Raw genomic sequence first — 16,469 nt, forward strand, 5'->3', positions numbered from 1 at the left:
GTTTTGAGGATACTCAAAATCAGACTATCCTTAGCCTTTCCAGATCAACTTTCCTGGCAATGCGAGTGGTTGAGTTTAGGTAGGGTATGGAGATCCCTTAGTCATTCAACTGGAGTGACAACTTCAGTTAGTTGTCAGAGACATCTTCCCACTTAAGGAATAGTTTTATTTACAAGCTGATGGTTTTGTTTCCATTGCAACAAGTAAATTTTTTAAATGATTGTATTTTCCATCCTTGTTTGTTCTGTGACCAAAGGGGAAAAAGTGACTACAGGAGGCTGGCTGCTACTGTATAAAAGGCTCTTGGTTGTATACCAAGGAAAATTAAAAGTTCCCTTTACACACACACACACACAATGTTTAATTATAGTGGCCTCTGCAGTGAACATAGTACAGGCAGCATGCATCATCAGTGCTGCTGCTGGTCTTTTATTTATTTATTTTATATAAAATTATATATATACATATATCAATTTTATCATTCAAAAATTATATAAGTATCTTTGTAAGGAATTGCTGCACAACTGGTTTTCACTGAGTGGAAGGGGCGAGTCACAATTTCCAGAAAAATTTTTTCAGCATATATTATTATTCATTATGATCCGTAAAGGGTAAAAATAACATGAAATTAATCATGCCAACATCTGTTTCATATTATATTGCTTTGTGTTTCAGGACCTGCAATATGATACTGATGAAAAAATGGCTGCTGAGCAAGATATGCCAACATTCAAGTTGGTGTTGGTGGGGGATGGTGGTACTGGTAAAACTACATTTGTAAAGAGACACTTGACTGGAGAATTTGAAAGAAGTATGTTGCAACACTAGGTGTTGAAGTTCATCCACTTGTATTCCACACAAACAGAGGTCCTATCAAGTAAGTAGTAGCAGTTTGTGGCAACCTACAAATTTACAAATTGTTGAAAATTAATTTCAATAGTAACTTCCATGCTTTGAACAAAAAATTGCAATAGTTTGAGGAGGGAAAGAAAGTTTTAAGATGAATTTTAAGGAATTTACTCATTTTGTTTGTAAGTTAAATAATTGCACATATTTAACTTTGCAGATTTAATGTATGGGATACTGCTGGTCAAGAGAAGCTTGGAGGATTGAGAGATGGTTATTATATCCAGGCCCACTGTGCAGTCATTATGTTTGATGTCACCTCAAGAGTAACATACAAGAATGTCCCCAATTGGCATCGTGACCTTGTGCGTGTTTGTGAAAACATACCTATTGTTCTATGTGGCAATAAGGTAGATGTTAAGGATCGTAAGGTGAAAGCAAAATCTATCATATTCCACAGGAAGAAGAATCTCCAGGTGAGTGTAAAATAGTTAAGTCACTTTTCATTACACTTAAGGAAGCATTGAAATGAAATTGCAAGGCTTGATATTACTTGATGCAAAAATAAATAGCCCAAATTCTTAACACATTTAATTGCACTAAGGAAACATTGAAATGAAATTGCAAGACTTCATAATACTTGATAACAAAAATAAATAGCCAGAAATTCTTACTCTTAAAGAAAGGGGAAAAAATGTGGAAGAGCTATTGTTTGAAGAGGAGCCAGGTGAAAAGGTACTGAACTACCTCTTTGGGCTGCTAGAGGTATATGGAAGTTGAGAAGGTAACCCTAGGCAAGATGGTTTAAAAGTTCCTTGGCTGTCACCACTCTGTTGGACATGATAGCAAAATTAATTACTATTCATGGTCCTGGAATGGTGGGTGAGACTGGTCTGATGATAAGGCTTCCTGTGACATGTATTTGCTGTATGGGTTCACTTATCCATTTTCAGTGCAGCAACTTTTTTGAAAGGGGTTCAGGATTCTTTCCATTGTTTAATATTATTGGGAATCAATCTTACCTACTGTTTAAATCACTTTATTTGCCCATAAATAACTCATTACAACCCTTTCAGCAACAATATTATCTCTGTACAAGATAAGATCAGTGTGACTTGAGATTTCATGGGGAAATGTACTTTTACTAAATATTTTAGTCAGAAAAGACATAACTTGGTAAAATTAACATTTTTATACATTCAACTTACCTGTCAGATATATACATAGCTATTACTCCGTCGTCCGACAGAAATTCGAATTTCGCGGCACACGCGGCAGGTAGGTCAGGTGATCTACCCCACCGCCGCTGGGTGGCGGGAATAGGAACCATACCCGTTTTCTAATTCATAATTTTTCTGTCGCTGGAATGTAAACAACGTTTGCAGTTCCTCCTGATGGATTTTCGTGTTTCATCGCCATCGATCGTCTGGGCTAACTTTTACAGGGAAGTAATGGATCTTTGGTTCGGCATACGCTTTTGTTAACTTTTTGATAATATTAACTTCGAAAATTTCGAAGATTAAGTGACGTGTAACTACCGAAAGTTTTCGGTAGACACTCGTCCACTTTCACGGAAAGTGAATTACGTATACTTTCATGGAAGGGAATTACTTATATTTATTCATTAATACAAATAAGTGTTAGAGTTTGATTGAGGAAATGTATTTCTTTCTTCCTAGTTGGGGAAGTCAGAAAAGTAACTATCCGTTAGAAGTTTTATTAGCTCTTGTGTTAACGAGCAATTATAGTAGTAACAGTACTAGTAGTTGTTGCATCCTCATCACCTTCTTACTCCGCAGAATCTACAATATCATATTTGCAAATTGTAGACTTTGGATATAGTAGTTCGAATGCGAACTCTTAGAACGTAAGAAGTGAATATAGTGTTCCCCATTACAATGGAGGGTGCGTCTGATCGGCTCTGTCTCGCTCTCAGGTCTAGACCTCTTCCAAGCTCACAAGCCAGAGGAGAAGGAATGTCGAAAACGTTAAGGAGGTTTCAGAGAATCCCCACCGGTCAGGCGTCCCCTCGGCAGGTTCTGTAGAGCGTCCCAGACTGCCAGGGATAGCCATTGGAAAGGCATCCTAAAACAGTGTTTCTCCCTTTTTATGCGTACGATTCCTCGATGGATAGAAGAACTTGAAATGAATGAAATTGGCGAAGATCCTCGTATAATGCCTTCTGGTAGAATTATTCAAAATTAGAATGACATTAATCGATCCACCTTTCGGAATCAGGCGACGATTTAGCGCCTTCTAATATTAGAGATCATTCGATAACATTTGTGATACAGTCATTGTTCGAACATTTTTTTTTCGCAACTAGACGAGAGCGCTATCCAATGGGGGTATAAATTGAAATTGTTATTTCAACATAAGATTCCCCATCGGTGCATTTTTAGATATAAATCTATTATGATGAGAACGATTTAGATTGTTTGTCAATCGAATGAATTGTATGGATCTCGTTAAGTGATAAAATATATGTATGACTTTTAAGCTTCGTAGCTCCTACCATGCTTAGGACAAATCGCCTTAGGACTACGGTATGGCAAGGCATAGACACATACCGAACTTTATGCTATAATGGTCAAGTGAAATCCTTACAAAATTTCCTAAATTAATACGGTTTACCTTAATGTAACAGTATTATAGAGGATTCTATTAAGCTAGAGTATGAGTTATATGATGCTATCGTGTCTTCGAGAAGTGATCGGAGAAGCATATCTTTATTGGTGGATTGAGAGTAGGATAGAACATTTTTCTTCGTGTTAGAAGAGGTTTCCATGAATTACCAGTACCCTTCTAGGACTATCCTAGGAAGGAATAGTTTTAAAAGAATTGTTTAGACGACACCTATTTAGTTTCTAGACTTGTCGAAGTCTCGTTAGCTTATATGCTTATATAAAACTTCCTGAAGTTCGATAATAATTTATAAGATTCCTTTATTTAATGGAGTAACTGGCAACTCTGGAAAGGGAAGGCCAGACTGCTTTCGCTTTGAAGACCAACCAACGCAGTCGCAGTACCATCTTGTTCTCAGTCGTGAGATGTCGTTTACAGCTCTCTCCTCTGCGGAATGGGATAACTAACCGTATCTCTTCCCTACAATCGTGGTCTTAGCCTCGGATTGAGGGAATACTGAAGCTATCATAAATAATATAGTGTCTGCCTTTTGTTAGGAATCTTTCAATAAGAAGGATATTACAACCTTTCAATGCTGTTTACCTAGGTAACATGATTAAAGGATTCTAATGCAGCAGAACATATTATTTAATGCACTCATACTTACGAAAGCATGGCTTATTAGAATACATACTTAGTGAGAAGAGAGATGTAATAGAGATTCACTTCAAGTCTACGGTATGGTTAAGTCTTTCGAAAAAGGACACAACCGTATTTAGAATCGGATATTGCGCAGAAGTTGTATGAGTCGGATGGGAAACATTCTTTTAGTGGGAAATGGTTTCCCTGAATGGATTATACTGCATATATAAAAGTTTTTCATAAGAACGGAATTAACATATGAAAGGATGTCGGGTACCATAAAGACACACATGTTCTGGCACATAACATAAAGATAATTAGTAGGAGGCGCCAGCCTGGCGCAGATGCGCCACCCTGGCGCAGGTTGCGCCAGCCTGGCGCAAGTTGCGCCACCCTGGCGCAAATTGCGCCAGCTTGGTGCAATAAGCCTAGAGCACCATCCAAAATATTTCTCGTTTGAGCGAGTTATTAAATAAAAGCAATACAAGAATTTGCGAGTCCGTGAGAACCTCGATCGACGATAATAACTGTTTAAGTATGTCTAACATTTATTGCAAAGAGTTGTGAGAGCCTGCGAGAAGTCTTCTTCATAGATCTCTTAGCAAGAAGAAGACGAACAGTCTTCCTGTAGACTGCTTCCTTTTCCTCAAACCATGCCATAAGGAATCATAAGCGCCAGCCAGACGCCTGGCTCTAACTAGAAATAATTAGTTAATAGATATACCTTAGAGCAAATTATGCTTTCCTACATAGAGCTGGGAAGTTACTCAGTCCCTCGCACTGGAGTGGTCCTTCTCGTTCAGGAAAAAAAAAGGGGGGGATACGGAAGAATTAACCGAGGAAAGAATAATTCCCCTTCCGATATACTCGTATTAGAGAAAAATTGAGAAGAAACATCCAACTATGGAAGTACTGTAGAATTATAGGATTCTTACAGCACCTCTTCTTATTTTGATATCGAGATTTCCTGACCAAGGTTGCGAGTAATAGGCCATAAAGGCTCCAGCCAGGCTTTAACCAAGCGATAGGCGCCAACCAGGCGCGAGCGCCAGCTAGGCGCGAGGCGTCAGCCAGGCGCGAGCGCCAGTCTTTAACCAGGCGATAGGCGCCAACCAGGCGCGAGGCGTCAGCCAGGCGCGAGCGCCAGCCAGGCGCGAAGCGCCAGCCAGGCGCAAGATATCAGGATCTCCAATTTCTCAGTATTTGGAGATAGACTTTCCAAGAGTTTCCTCTTTGAGAACTGACACAAGATCAGTTTTTTCCTGACAGTGACACAAGTTGTCGCACAGGCGGCCGTGGCCCTTGTCAGGATTAACTGAAATTGCGGAAGTCTCTAACAAGAACAGACTTCTCATGTCAGGTAACATAGTGGTCGCGTGAGCGACTTCTTTCCTGGCAAGAGGAGTTGTTTTGGGAGAAACTCTTTTTGCCAGATCAACCCTCTACTGACAATTATTCTAGATATCGCACAGGCGAACGTAGTACGTGTCAGGATAAGTGGGTTCTCCTGCTTTATAGACCTTTACATGGTGAAGAGAACTGATATCTTTAGAGGTCTCTCGCTTTCCTCAACCTTATGAGACAAGGGATAGAAAATATATCGGACTCATAAGTTAATCTGGGTGCAGGTTTTAGAAAGACCTTAGCAACCCCTTTTATATTGCACGTTTCGGCTAGTCCCTTGAACCATGCAGCTCCTCTTTCTCCTCTTTCATTGTTATTAACAGGATGGTATATTATCCTACTCCCATGTAAACATATAACAAGGAATACCTTGTAATGTTTTGGTACTAGAAAAGACTCGTAGGAGCTCTCAGTATTGGGTGAGAGGCTCTTTCAAGTATCTGAACCGTACATTACGGCCTGATGTCCTAGGATAGGAATCTTGAATGATTCTCCTCGATCCTGGATCAGTTAGTAGGAGAATAGGATAATAATAATTTGTTTTGCAGAATAACGATGATAGAATTTTTCCATTCTCTCGTTGCCCAGGCACGAGGACAGGAAGAAAGAAAGAATATAAGAGAGAGGTAGCAATATACGCCATCTTTATGTTATAGAAAGGGGAATAAAATTTAGTCTTTTTCCCCTAAAAGATAACTCTTTACAGAATGTAAGACAAAGGGCGGTCAAAGAAAGAGAGGATATATGTTATGCCTCATTTTAGACTTAGTGAGGTTGGATTCTCAGAGGTCACGTTCTTCTCACAGCAGGTTTGTAAGTCTTTTCCAAGACAGTCTGAATATTCTTTCAACATCTATTTTAAATGGACCTTAACAACCTCTCCACTCTGAGTCTGTCTGCGTGCAGACTGACCAGAAGTGGACATGAATGAGAGGATGTTTCAAGGTAAATGACAGTAGTCATGGATAAGATATATAATTACTGCAGATCGTGCTTGAGGGAATGAGGAAAACTGTCCTCTTCCGATACCTCTGTGAACCACATAGCGGTTTTTTTCTTCCCTTTTCAGAGGGAAGTAATTACCTTTGTATATATCTGCTATCAAAGAACGCAGTAAAAGGCTATACTCTGTCTCTATAAAGGGAATTGGAGATAGCAGAGCATTAAGATCTTCGGGATCTTACACAATACCTCTATACGACAAAACTTGGAGATCTTATAGTTACAATGGGATCCTATTTGGGCCTCAGATTCCGTGTTCGGACAAGATGGAACTGCTCCTCATCAATGTCTCTCTTGGTACTAATCGACCAAAAGGACGAGTGAGATTTTGGGCCTGGAATCTGGAATCAAATTCTAGAAAGACTCGGCAATGGGTTCCTGCCAGCATGGTATGTTTGGCAAAAGAATTATAACCTTTTATTCCTGGATCAATGCTTTCAGATAAAGGATTTGTTGTCCAGGCAAGGTATTTACGTTGTTATATACAAAAGAAGATAAGATTTAAACGTTTGCTGACAGAGTCTTTGGGATACGATGAGGGCTCAAAACTACTTCCCAGAAGGTTCGAAGAGATATATTTAAAGAGCTAGAAATCGGGAATCCTCCCAATTTCAGCTCAGAGTCTCCTTAAACTTCCAGGCTCTTTCCCTGCCTTCGTGCAAGGATAGGGAAGATTTTGCAACGAGAGAACTCTTCAACATGTAGAAGAGTGCTCGTTAGCAACTGAAGTATCAAGTATGATCCTCCTCGGAGGAAGACTGGTCTCTCGGACTATTAGATTTCCTATCGTCTACTGGATGTAGCTGACTAAAATTACCTCCCCTTGTTGCAGAGGCCATAAGCTCAAAGTGAAAGAGTTTCTTCCACCCTTTTCCTTTCTCCTGATAAACGATTGTGGATGTTCAGACTTTCGGACAATGTAGCGCCAATCAGGCGCCAAATGCCAAACAGGTGTAAAGACGCCAGAGCAAGACAGTCCAATTAAAACACTCATTGTCTGATGAGGAGAAGGAGTAGGCCTCCAATCTGGCGCAGATGCGCTAGAGGCGAATGAATCAGGCAAATAAAGTGTCCGAGGTGGACATCGACCAGTTTCATCGAGACTCTTAACAAGCTCGAATCTCCAGCAAGTGGGGAGAAGTCAGCCAGACGCGAGGAGCCAGCCAGGCGCGAGGCGCCAGGCAAGCGAAGCACCAGCCAGACGCGAGGCACCAGCCAGGCGCGAGACGCCAGGCAGGCGCGAGGCGCCAGGCTGGCGCGAGACGCCAGCCAGGCGCTAGGCGCCAGCCAGGCGCTAGGCGCCAGCCAGGCACTAGGCGCCAGGCAGGCGCGAGGCTCCAGCCAGGGGCGAGGCAGGCAGGCGCGAGGCTTCCGTCAGGCGCGAGGCCTCCCAGTCAGGCGCGGAGGCGCCAGCCAGGCGCGAGGCGCCAGGCAGGGTGGCGCGAGGCTCCAGTCAGGCGCGAGGCTCCAGTCAGGCGCGAGGCGCCAGGCAGGGCGTGAGGCGCCAGGCAGGCGGCGCGCAGCCAGGGGCGAGGCGGCAGTGCAGGCGCGGAGGCGCCAGGCAGCGAGGCGCCAGACAGGCGCGAGGCGCCAGCCAGGCTCTGGGCTTCATCTAGAAGAGATCTGTTGCAAAGAAAGCCTGGTCTTCTTTGGAAGAGTGGAATCTCTAAAGCACTTCTTGAGTAACTTGACGTTTCCTTCAAACAGCTAAGAATTAAAAGCGCTTGAAGTGCGAGCTTTTAACAATTCTTGTTCTTTCCATAACAATATGTCGTGAGAGTCATATTAGCTGTATAACGGGAGATGCAACTCGTGTTGACTTCTCTTTGCACGAAGGAGATCAAGTGGGCCGATGAGAGATCCTTCTCTCTTTGTTATACGTGTCCACGGATGCGTTGCTGGGATAGGGAGCCGACACTGATCCTTAACTAGTGAATTAAAATTTTTTATTTTTTATTTTTTATTTTTTAGCATAAGTGTATTATTTTCTGGGGTTATTTGAAATGAGTTTGGGGATAGCTCTTTTCAAATTAAGCACAAACCCTCGTGTTAGGATCAGGTGATCGGGATCGGTGTTGTGCTCCTTAAATTATGCCAATAGGCATTGGTGTATTGTCATGTAAGTGGATAAGACCCCATTGACAAATGACCACTAGATTCTGTCAAGTAAGTGGATAAGACCCCATTGACAGATCTACAAGAACTCTTAGCCATAGGTCACATCCTCGCTGAGGCTCTTGAGACGAAGCAGACTACTAGCAATAGCTAGGAAGTCGACCCTTCGTCTAAACACATAGGAACCAAGGTTTTATTTATTTATTACCTACAACGTATGTTGTTTACCTGTCTATTCAGTAATAGCTGTCTTTTACCCTCCACCAATGGTGTGAATCAGCTATGTATATATCTGACAGGTAAGTTGAATGTATAAAAATGATATTGTTATGATACAATAAAGTTTTATACATACTTACCTGGCAGATATATACAATTAAATGGCCCACCCAGCCTCCCCTCAGGAGACAGCTGGAAGAAAAATTATGAATTAGAAAACGGGTATGGTTCCTATTCCCGCCACCCAGCGGCGGTGGGGTAGATCACCTGACCTACCTGCCGCGTGTGCCGCGAAATTCGAATTTCTGTCGGACGACGGAGTAATAGCTATGTATATATCTGCCAGGTAAGTATGTATAAAACTTTATTGTATCATAACAATATCATATTTCTAAGAGTCGTGGCAAAGAGGCTCCACAGAGTTGGAAAAATTTCCTTTTGAACATTCTGTGGAAGGTACTCTTCTTTTTCTTCTTGAACTGGCTAACAGTAAAATTTGCCTGGTCTTACGGGTGTTCTCAGTGTATATTTTAGCTTATATTATTGTGCTTTTTATAAGTGTTCTCTTGTACTTGGACAGTTTTTGGTCTTCTTGAGGGTGTAAGATTACCTAATCTGGCTTATCTGTGGGAATGAAGATTGATGCTTTTTCAGGTTATTTCCAATGATAAGACCAATTTTCGTAAGTGCCTCTAGATGTCAAGAACCCATATGTCTGAGGGAGGTTGTGTCCCCCATTTTGAGAAACATTTGATGTCAGGAGTCGAAACTATAGGAAAGCAAACTTAATTTAAAGGAAGAAAAAACTTAACTATTTCCAGCTTAGAATGGTCTTATGCAAGCAGAACATCTTGCCAGAATGCAAGACCAGACCATCAGAAGTGTTACTGGCAATTCAACCTCTCAGTTCTTACATGAGACATTGAGAGATCTTTTATTCAGGTTAGGAAAAAACTTTTCTCCTTTGAACAGTCCAGGAACATTATTCATTCTTATTCACATTTTGGCCTGGGAGAACAAGGTTATTGAAGACCAGCTCAGCAGGAAAGGGCACGTTCTTCATTCAGAATGGTCTCGTCCACATTAAAGTTTGCCTGGTCCAAGAGTGTTCTCAGTGTATATTTTAGCTCAGCTTGTAGAGGTTAAAGTTAGCTTGTATTATTGTTTGGTATCAGTCTCCTATGTTGGGCACAGCTTTGGTTTTGGTATCGGTCTCTCCTATGTTGGGCACAGTTTTGGTTTTGATATTGTGTGGTATAAGATTATCTTCCATGTTTAACCTCAGGGTTGGGAATTTTATTCAGTGCCAGCAAGCCTGTGCTTTTCATCTAATCTGGTTTATCTTGGGATGAAAATTGACACGTTTCTGGTTACTTCCAATGGAGAGAGAAATTTCATAGGTCTTTGAGGTAGGGTGTGGCCCAATTCTGAGAAACCAAATATTTGATGTTGGAAAGTCGAAACTAGAGAAAAGCACTGAACAACCTAGAGCTTTTGCCAGTTTGGAGTGGTCTTATGCAAGCAGAATATCTTGCCAGGCACTTACATCACAAGTGTCTGACAATTCAACCTCTCAGTTCTTACATGAGAGACAGAGAGAAATTGAGATACTGTTCAGTTTAGGAATGAAACTTTTCTCCTTTGGACAGTCCAGAACATCATTCAGTCTTACATCACATTTTGTCCAGGGGTAACAAGGTTATTGAAGACCAGCTCAGCAGGAAAGGCCAAGGCCTTCACCAGAAAGGTCTTGTCCACAGGTTTGCCAGAAGTTGTGGAGTCTTTGGGGTGACCCAATTATCAATCTTCGCGACTGCCCAAAACACAACGCTCCCAGCTTACTGCCCTTCATTGGTAGCTAATGCCTTTTCTTCAAGAGTGGTCAATTCTAGATCTTTACACTTCTAGTTTGCATTTATATGAGGTAATACACAAAACTTGTGAACTTGAACAGAACTCATGGGTGATTGTGGTATTTCTTTGATAACCTGAAAGGTAATGGTCTCGCATACTTCCTTTCCTGTCAGTAGATGCCTTTTGTTCAGAAATGTCTTTTCAGGTAGTCTTATTTGAGATTCCATCAAACCTCCACTTGCTTCATCTGACAGCTTAGAGATTGTCGACCATTTGTTACAAGCTAGAGGCTTTTCAAAAGTAGCTAGGAAAGCAATCCTTAAGTCTAGAAGGCCCTCCACTGTTAGACTATATAAAACAGTGGTCAGTTTTATTGCTCTTGATGCTTTTCCACGGATATCCAGCACATATACCACTATGGATATCCTGATAAAGGCTCAGGGATGCACAGCAGTTTACTGTCCGAGATGAAAGGACGTCACTTTGTTTTCAGTTCTACATCATGCAACTCTATTATCACTCGCTATTTAAGTTTTAAAATTTTTCAATCCTTTGAGCTGGAAATTTTAAATCTTCCAACTATGGTTTCCAATGACATTTGGACATAGACCTTTAGGATTTCAAGTTTCATCAGTTTTAACCATTAGACAAGGCATCCTCAGAACTTTGAAGACACTTTTCTTTTTTTCTCTTGTAATGATTAAGGGTATTAGTAAGCTTCAAGCCCTTTTTGTTTGTGGGCTGTGTGTGGAAACCTCTTTTCTATCATTGCTAAAGGCAAGTGAAATCCTTTCCAAGATTTGTGACACCACCCACCCAATTTACGGGGGCCGGTTGGCTAATGCCATTTTTTAAGGACAGGGCCTTGACATGCATACCCCTTTATAAGGTGACTTGGGACATCTCCAAACCGCATATGATTTTTGCCTCTGACCTTTGGTTTTGTGATGCCAGGGAGATTTATCCCCAAAAATAACCATTTTTCAAATTCTATCCTCCTCCCGTGATATTTAATATTAAGACCTGGGATTACTATACTATATATAGACCTGATGTAGACCCCCATTCAAATGAGTTTATAGGAAAAGTTTGTGTATATATATATATATAATGTGAATTTATGGTAAAAAAAGAAAATTCTCTAGAAATCAGGAAAAACAAATTTACAAGGAAAAAATTGGAATGGGGCTTCACTTGATTGTTCTATAATGTCTTTCTAAGTTATATACCAAATTTTCTATGCTAAAGCTTTAAAACTAAGGGAGGAGATAGAATTGGAAGGTCAATAAGCATATTTTTGAGACATTGGCATTCAAAGTTTTCCTTTGGATTTTTCCAAAGACAGTGTTAATGAATAATGATTATTATGAATTTTAAATTTCTATTTGGGTATTAATAAACCAGAACTATGTTATTGATCATAATTTAATCATTAATGATGATACCTTTGCTCATATATCATAGCCTGGGACACTGGGTCAGGCAAGACGGGGCACTTACCTACGCAACTCACTCTCTCTCTCTTTCACTAACTGCTTATTACCGCGACTTTTCTTCTTTATGTTAGCGAGATGTTTTCCTTGTCTTTTCCTCTCTGGCCTGAAACAAAGATAAACAGAGGTAAAAGCAAAAGAATGTCATAGGTGAAACTCAAAAATGATTTTTTTTTTTTATACACAGACAAAGTTTAATAAATCATGATTATTATGAATTTCATATTCCTATTTGGGTATTAATAAACCAAAACTATGTTATTTATCATAAATGAGGATCCCAAGCACTGCCCTCTCAATATTATGGATATTATGATATTCTGAACTCATAATAGAGCAAATTTTCTTCTTCTATATGTTAGCAAGATGTTTTGCTTTTCTTTTCCTCTTTTTCATGATGAAATTCTTGCCAAAACAAAGATAACAAAAGCAGGCGTATGCAAAGGAGAAACTTGGAACTTGTAACCTCTTTCATGTTTCTTCTCGCTTGTAGGGTGGTAAGCTGTGAGAACCTTCCCTCCTGCAACTCATGGAATCTCTACAGATGCCATTGCTCACAATTTCTCCGACTATCAAAATTTGCGATAAGAAAGTTACTTTTACTAATTGCCCTGTAACTGAAAGTTGAGGAACTTTGACGAAGTGTTTCGTATACGCATTCTCTATTGCCATATGAAGCTCCATGAATTTTGCATGACTGCATTTTTTGCCTATACACCCCCATATATAGTGCTACCGGCCGGCCCCCTAACGCATTGATAGGCAATAAGGTACGTAGCAGCTTCATGTCCAGTTAGAACTCCATGGTTTACCTGGACAGAACCCTTATGAGGAAAAGTTTAGAATGTATACTGTGTTGTAAGATGTCAGACACCTATGTCCAAAAATGCTAGTCAGTGTATACAGTTGATTATTGGGCTTCTGCTAATTTTGAAATCAATGAAATTAAAGCCTCTTGGCATCAGTATTGTAAGCATCAGTGCCGTTGAATAATAAGAGCATGAAGGTACACAAGGGTTTATGGAGCATCATTCACATCTAAGGGGCAGTTCTCTATAGTTTTAGACTGTTGGTTTCCTTATTTCGTGGAAATTCCCAATAGTTTACATAAGTAACAATAGACCTAGGAAAGTTGTATCACAAATTTACTTCTATCATAACATGCTGGTTTTTTTATGAATACTATAAACTCTCAAGAGAAAGTCCCAGCTTTTCAGATTTTAGTTACAGAATAAAAGTCATAACAAAGGCGATAAAGTTTCATCATGAATTGTACAAAATGTTTGTTTAGAATTTGCTCTTTTATGATTGATAGTGTCAAGAGTGACAGAAAATAACTAACAGTACTACTGTAATATTGTAGGGCTTCCAGCCCTGTACAGCATCTGTACTACCTACTGGATGGCAACTCAAGATATATATATATATATATATAGTATAATCTTTTATTAGCCTTGGTCAAACCTTGTACTGTAACAGTTTTTCAACCTGTTCAAATTTTTCCAGTGGACTTTTTAACATTTCCATGGCTATGTAGTCCTGGTTACAAAACAATCTTATTTTTTGTATGGTGCTTTCACTTGCATGGGAACTAGTGGTTACTCAGCAATGGGACCAACAGTTTTATGACTTCCAAACCACGTTGAGAGTGAATTTTTGTCACCAGAAATACACATCTCACGCCTCAATGGAATGCCCGAGAATCAGACTCACGACCAACAAGGTGGTTCCATAAAATGTAAAAACACCACACAAACAAACAGTACAGTCTTACATGATCAGTAGGTCAGCAGTGACCTCTCCCTGTATCTCTGGATTTGCATGAAACTGATGTTTCACAGCTGCTTTGACTAGAATAATTTAATATAAGAAATTTTCAAACCACCTTTGAATTGACAGGATATCAGTTCCATTGGCTACAATCATACATCAGTTACAATTTCTAAAGCTAAAATATATAAAAAGAAGAAATTTTATACATTAAAATACACTAAAAATTAATTGTTTGAGACCACAGGATTTTTCTAACTTATATCTGCAAAAGTGAAAGCTTGAGGTTTTTTTATTTTTTGACGAGTAAATGTAAGAAAATCTGATAACGCAAGAAATTCATTTTTCACTGTTTGATTTGGTTAGTGTTTAAGTTTAATTTTATATTATATATATATATATATATATATATAAATATGTGTGTGTGTGTGTGTGTGTGTGTGTGTGTGTGTGTGTGTGTGTGTACACACACACACTACCAACCAGTTAGTGTTGAAGGTACTTTCCTTTTGTTTTATACATCTGTTTATATAAAGAATTATTCTGTACAGAACCCTTTTTCAATGAATACTTAGAACAACCAATCTCTCTCTCTCTCTCTCTCTCTCTCTCTCTCTCTCTCTCTCTCTCTCTCTCTCTCTCTCTCTCTCTCTCTCTCTCTCTCTCTCAACCAACTAGATTTCACTTGTTTGAGATACAATGATCTTTGTATTAATGTAGTTTTACCTCTTAACATTAAAATTGTACACTTCAGTGTTTGCATGCAGTAACACTTACATAAATGCTTTTATCATTAATGAAACAAAAATGTTTGCCTTAAAATTTTGTTCTACTATTATCCAGTGATACTGTTCTTCTTTTCCCAGTATTATGACATCTCTGCAAAATCGAATTACAACTTTGAGAAGCCCTTCCTCTGGCTTGCAAGGAAACTTATCGGAGATCCTAACCTTGAATTTGTTGCCATGCCTGCACTTCTACCTCCAGAAGTCACAATGGATCCACAGTGGCAGCAACAGATTGAAAATGACTTGCAAGAAGCATCTCAGACTGCCCTTCCAGAGGATGATGAAGACTTGTAAGCTGAACTGTGATATATAAACAGAAAATTATAACCTCTCCACTTTACTTTTATAAGGATGTTAAGGATTGTTCATTATAGGTTTATCATTGGATTATTTTTGTTACTCCAGTATCCAAATTAACAGTTGTAATTTTTTTGCAGCAAAGGAATTTTTCTTTTCCATCTGTGAAGCATTCCTTTTCTGCAATGAATTGATTGAAAAACACAAGTTGGTAATACCTGTAATTGATTTCAACAAATTGAGGGGTGTTGCACCCTATGACAACTCCGTTTTTTAATAAATTAAGAAATTTTGGTGGTTATTTTTTTCCCCCAAATAGCATCCATGTGTTGTAGTTGGAAGGCCGAAGAGAATTTGGGCATTGTGAACCAGTTAGTTCAAGAAAGAGATACGCTATTGGAGTTCGGGTGTCTACCAGAACTTGTAAGGAAGTTATTTCATTTCAGGTATAATAGGTAGGCTGGCTAGAAATTAAAATCAGGACTATTTTTTGTCACTATGCGTAGTTGCTTTTTTGGAGAAATATGTGAAAGGTTAAGCACTAGAAATGAGAAATAAATGTTTGGTAAAACAAAGCAAGTTAGAATGTCTTTGTTTCTGACAATGCAACCACATGGTGATAAGCTTTTCTTAGAATTTATATATAAGATCTGAGAAACTGCTGTTCTCCGAGGAATCTGGTAATCTTCCTTATTCCTGTAATGAAGGCCAATATAAAGTCTTCAGATCACTGCAGTTGTAGACTGGATTCTCGAACCAGCTACATTTGTGAATGCAAGGGCTCTTATTGTTCTTGCAGGTTGGGTTACTGAGTGTTCTTTTTGGATCCCACGCTTCCGCTTTCAAGCCAAATATAACAAGTATTGGCAAATACTTAGGTTTATATTTTTTATCTATTCCACTTTGCATCAAGGATTTTATAAGTAAATTTAATATAAGGTTAACAAATTCCCTTCTCTCTACGGTGGCAATTTATAAATTTCCGTAAAAGAATGACACCGTGTAATATGTATAAGAATTCTAATAACCGCAATGCCCTCTTAATTTCTTTAATACTTTGCTTTTTTTTTTTTTTTTACGCTTGTCACTCAAAGCCTGAAGATCAAAGTATAAAGAATAAATTGTTTTGTCCTGTCTTGGGAAATGAACCCAGGTCCAATACCTGGGTTCGTTTCTTAAACAAATAATATAATCGTCTCCCAGGACGACCTCACAATTTCCCCTTCGGTTAAGCATATATGAAAATATATTAATTCCGAGGTAGAGCGAATTGGATATTAAAGGACATTGTAGATCGATATATGTGTATGAATCACGGACATGTGATGTGACATTATATATATATATATATATATATATATATATATATATCTATATATATATATATATATATCATATATATAATTGTATATAA

The 16,469-nt window shown here is 39.1% G+C and overlaps 2 protein-coding genes across 2 annotated transcripts in view; one reads left to right on the plus strand and one right to left on the minus strand.

The window, feature by feature from the left end:
* The window catches only part of LOC135218084 (uncharacterized), a 219,276-nt gene that overhangs the window by 177,130 nt on the left and 25,677 nt on the right, over positions 1-16,469 (minus strand). The window lies entirely within an intron of this gene.
* Positions 702-15,348, plus strand: LOC135218438 (GTP-binding nuclear protein Ran-like). Its single transcript, XM_064254752.1, is given in 4 exon segments — positions 702-802; positions 805-877; positions 1,067-1,322; positions 14,837-15,348. Coding segments are annotated over 4 exon segments (645 nt in total). The 5' UTR covers position 702; the 3' UTR covers positions 15,053-15,348.

The sequence above is a fragment of the Macrobrachium nipponense genome, chromosome 9 (assembly GCF_015104395.2).
Source record: "Macrobrachium nipponense isolate FS-2020 chromosome 9, ASM1510439v2, whole genome shotgun sequence".
Lineage (NCBI taxonomy): Eukaryota > Metazoa > Arthropoda > Malacostraca > Decapoda > Palaemonidae > Macrobrachium > Macrobrachium nipponense.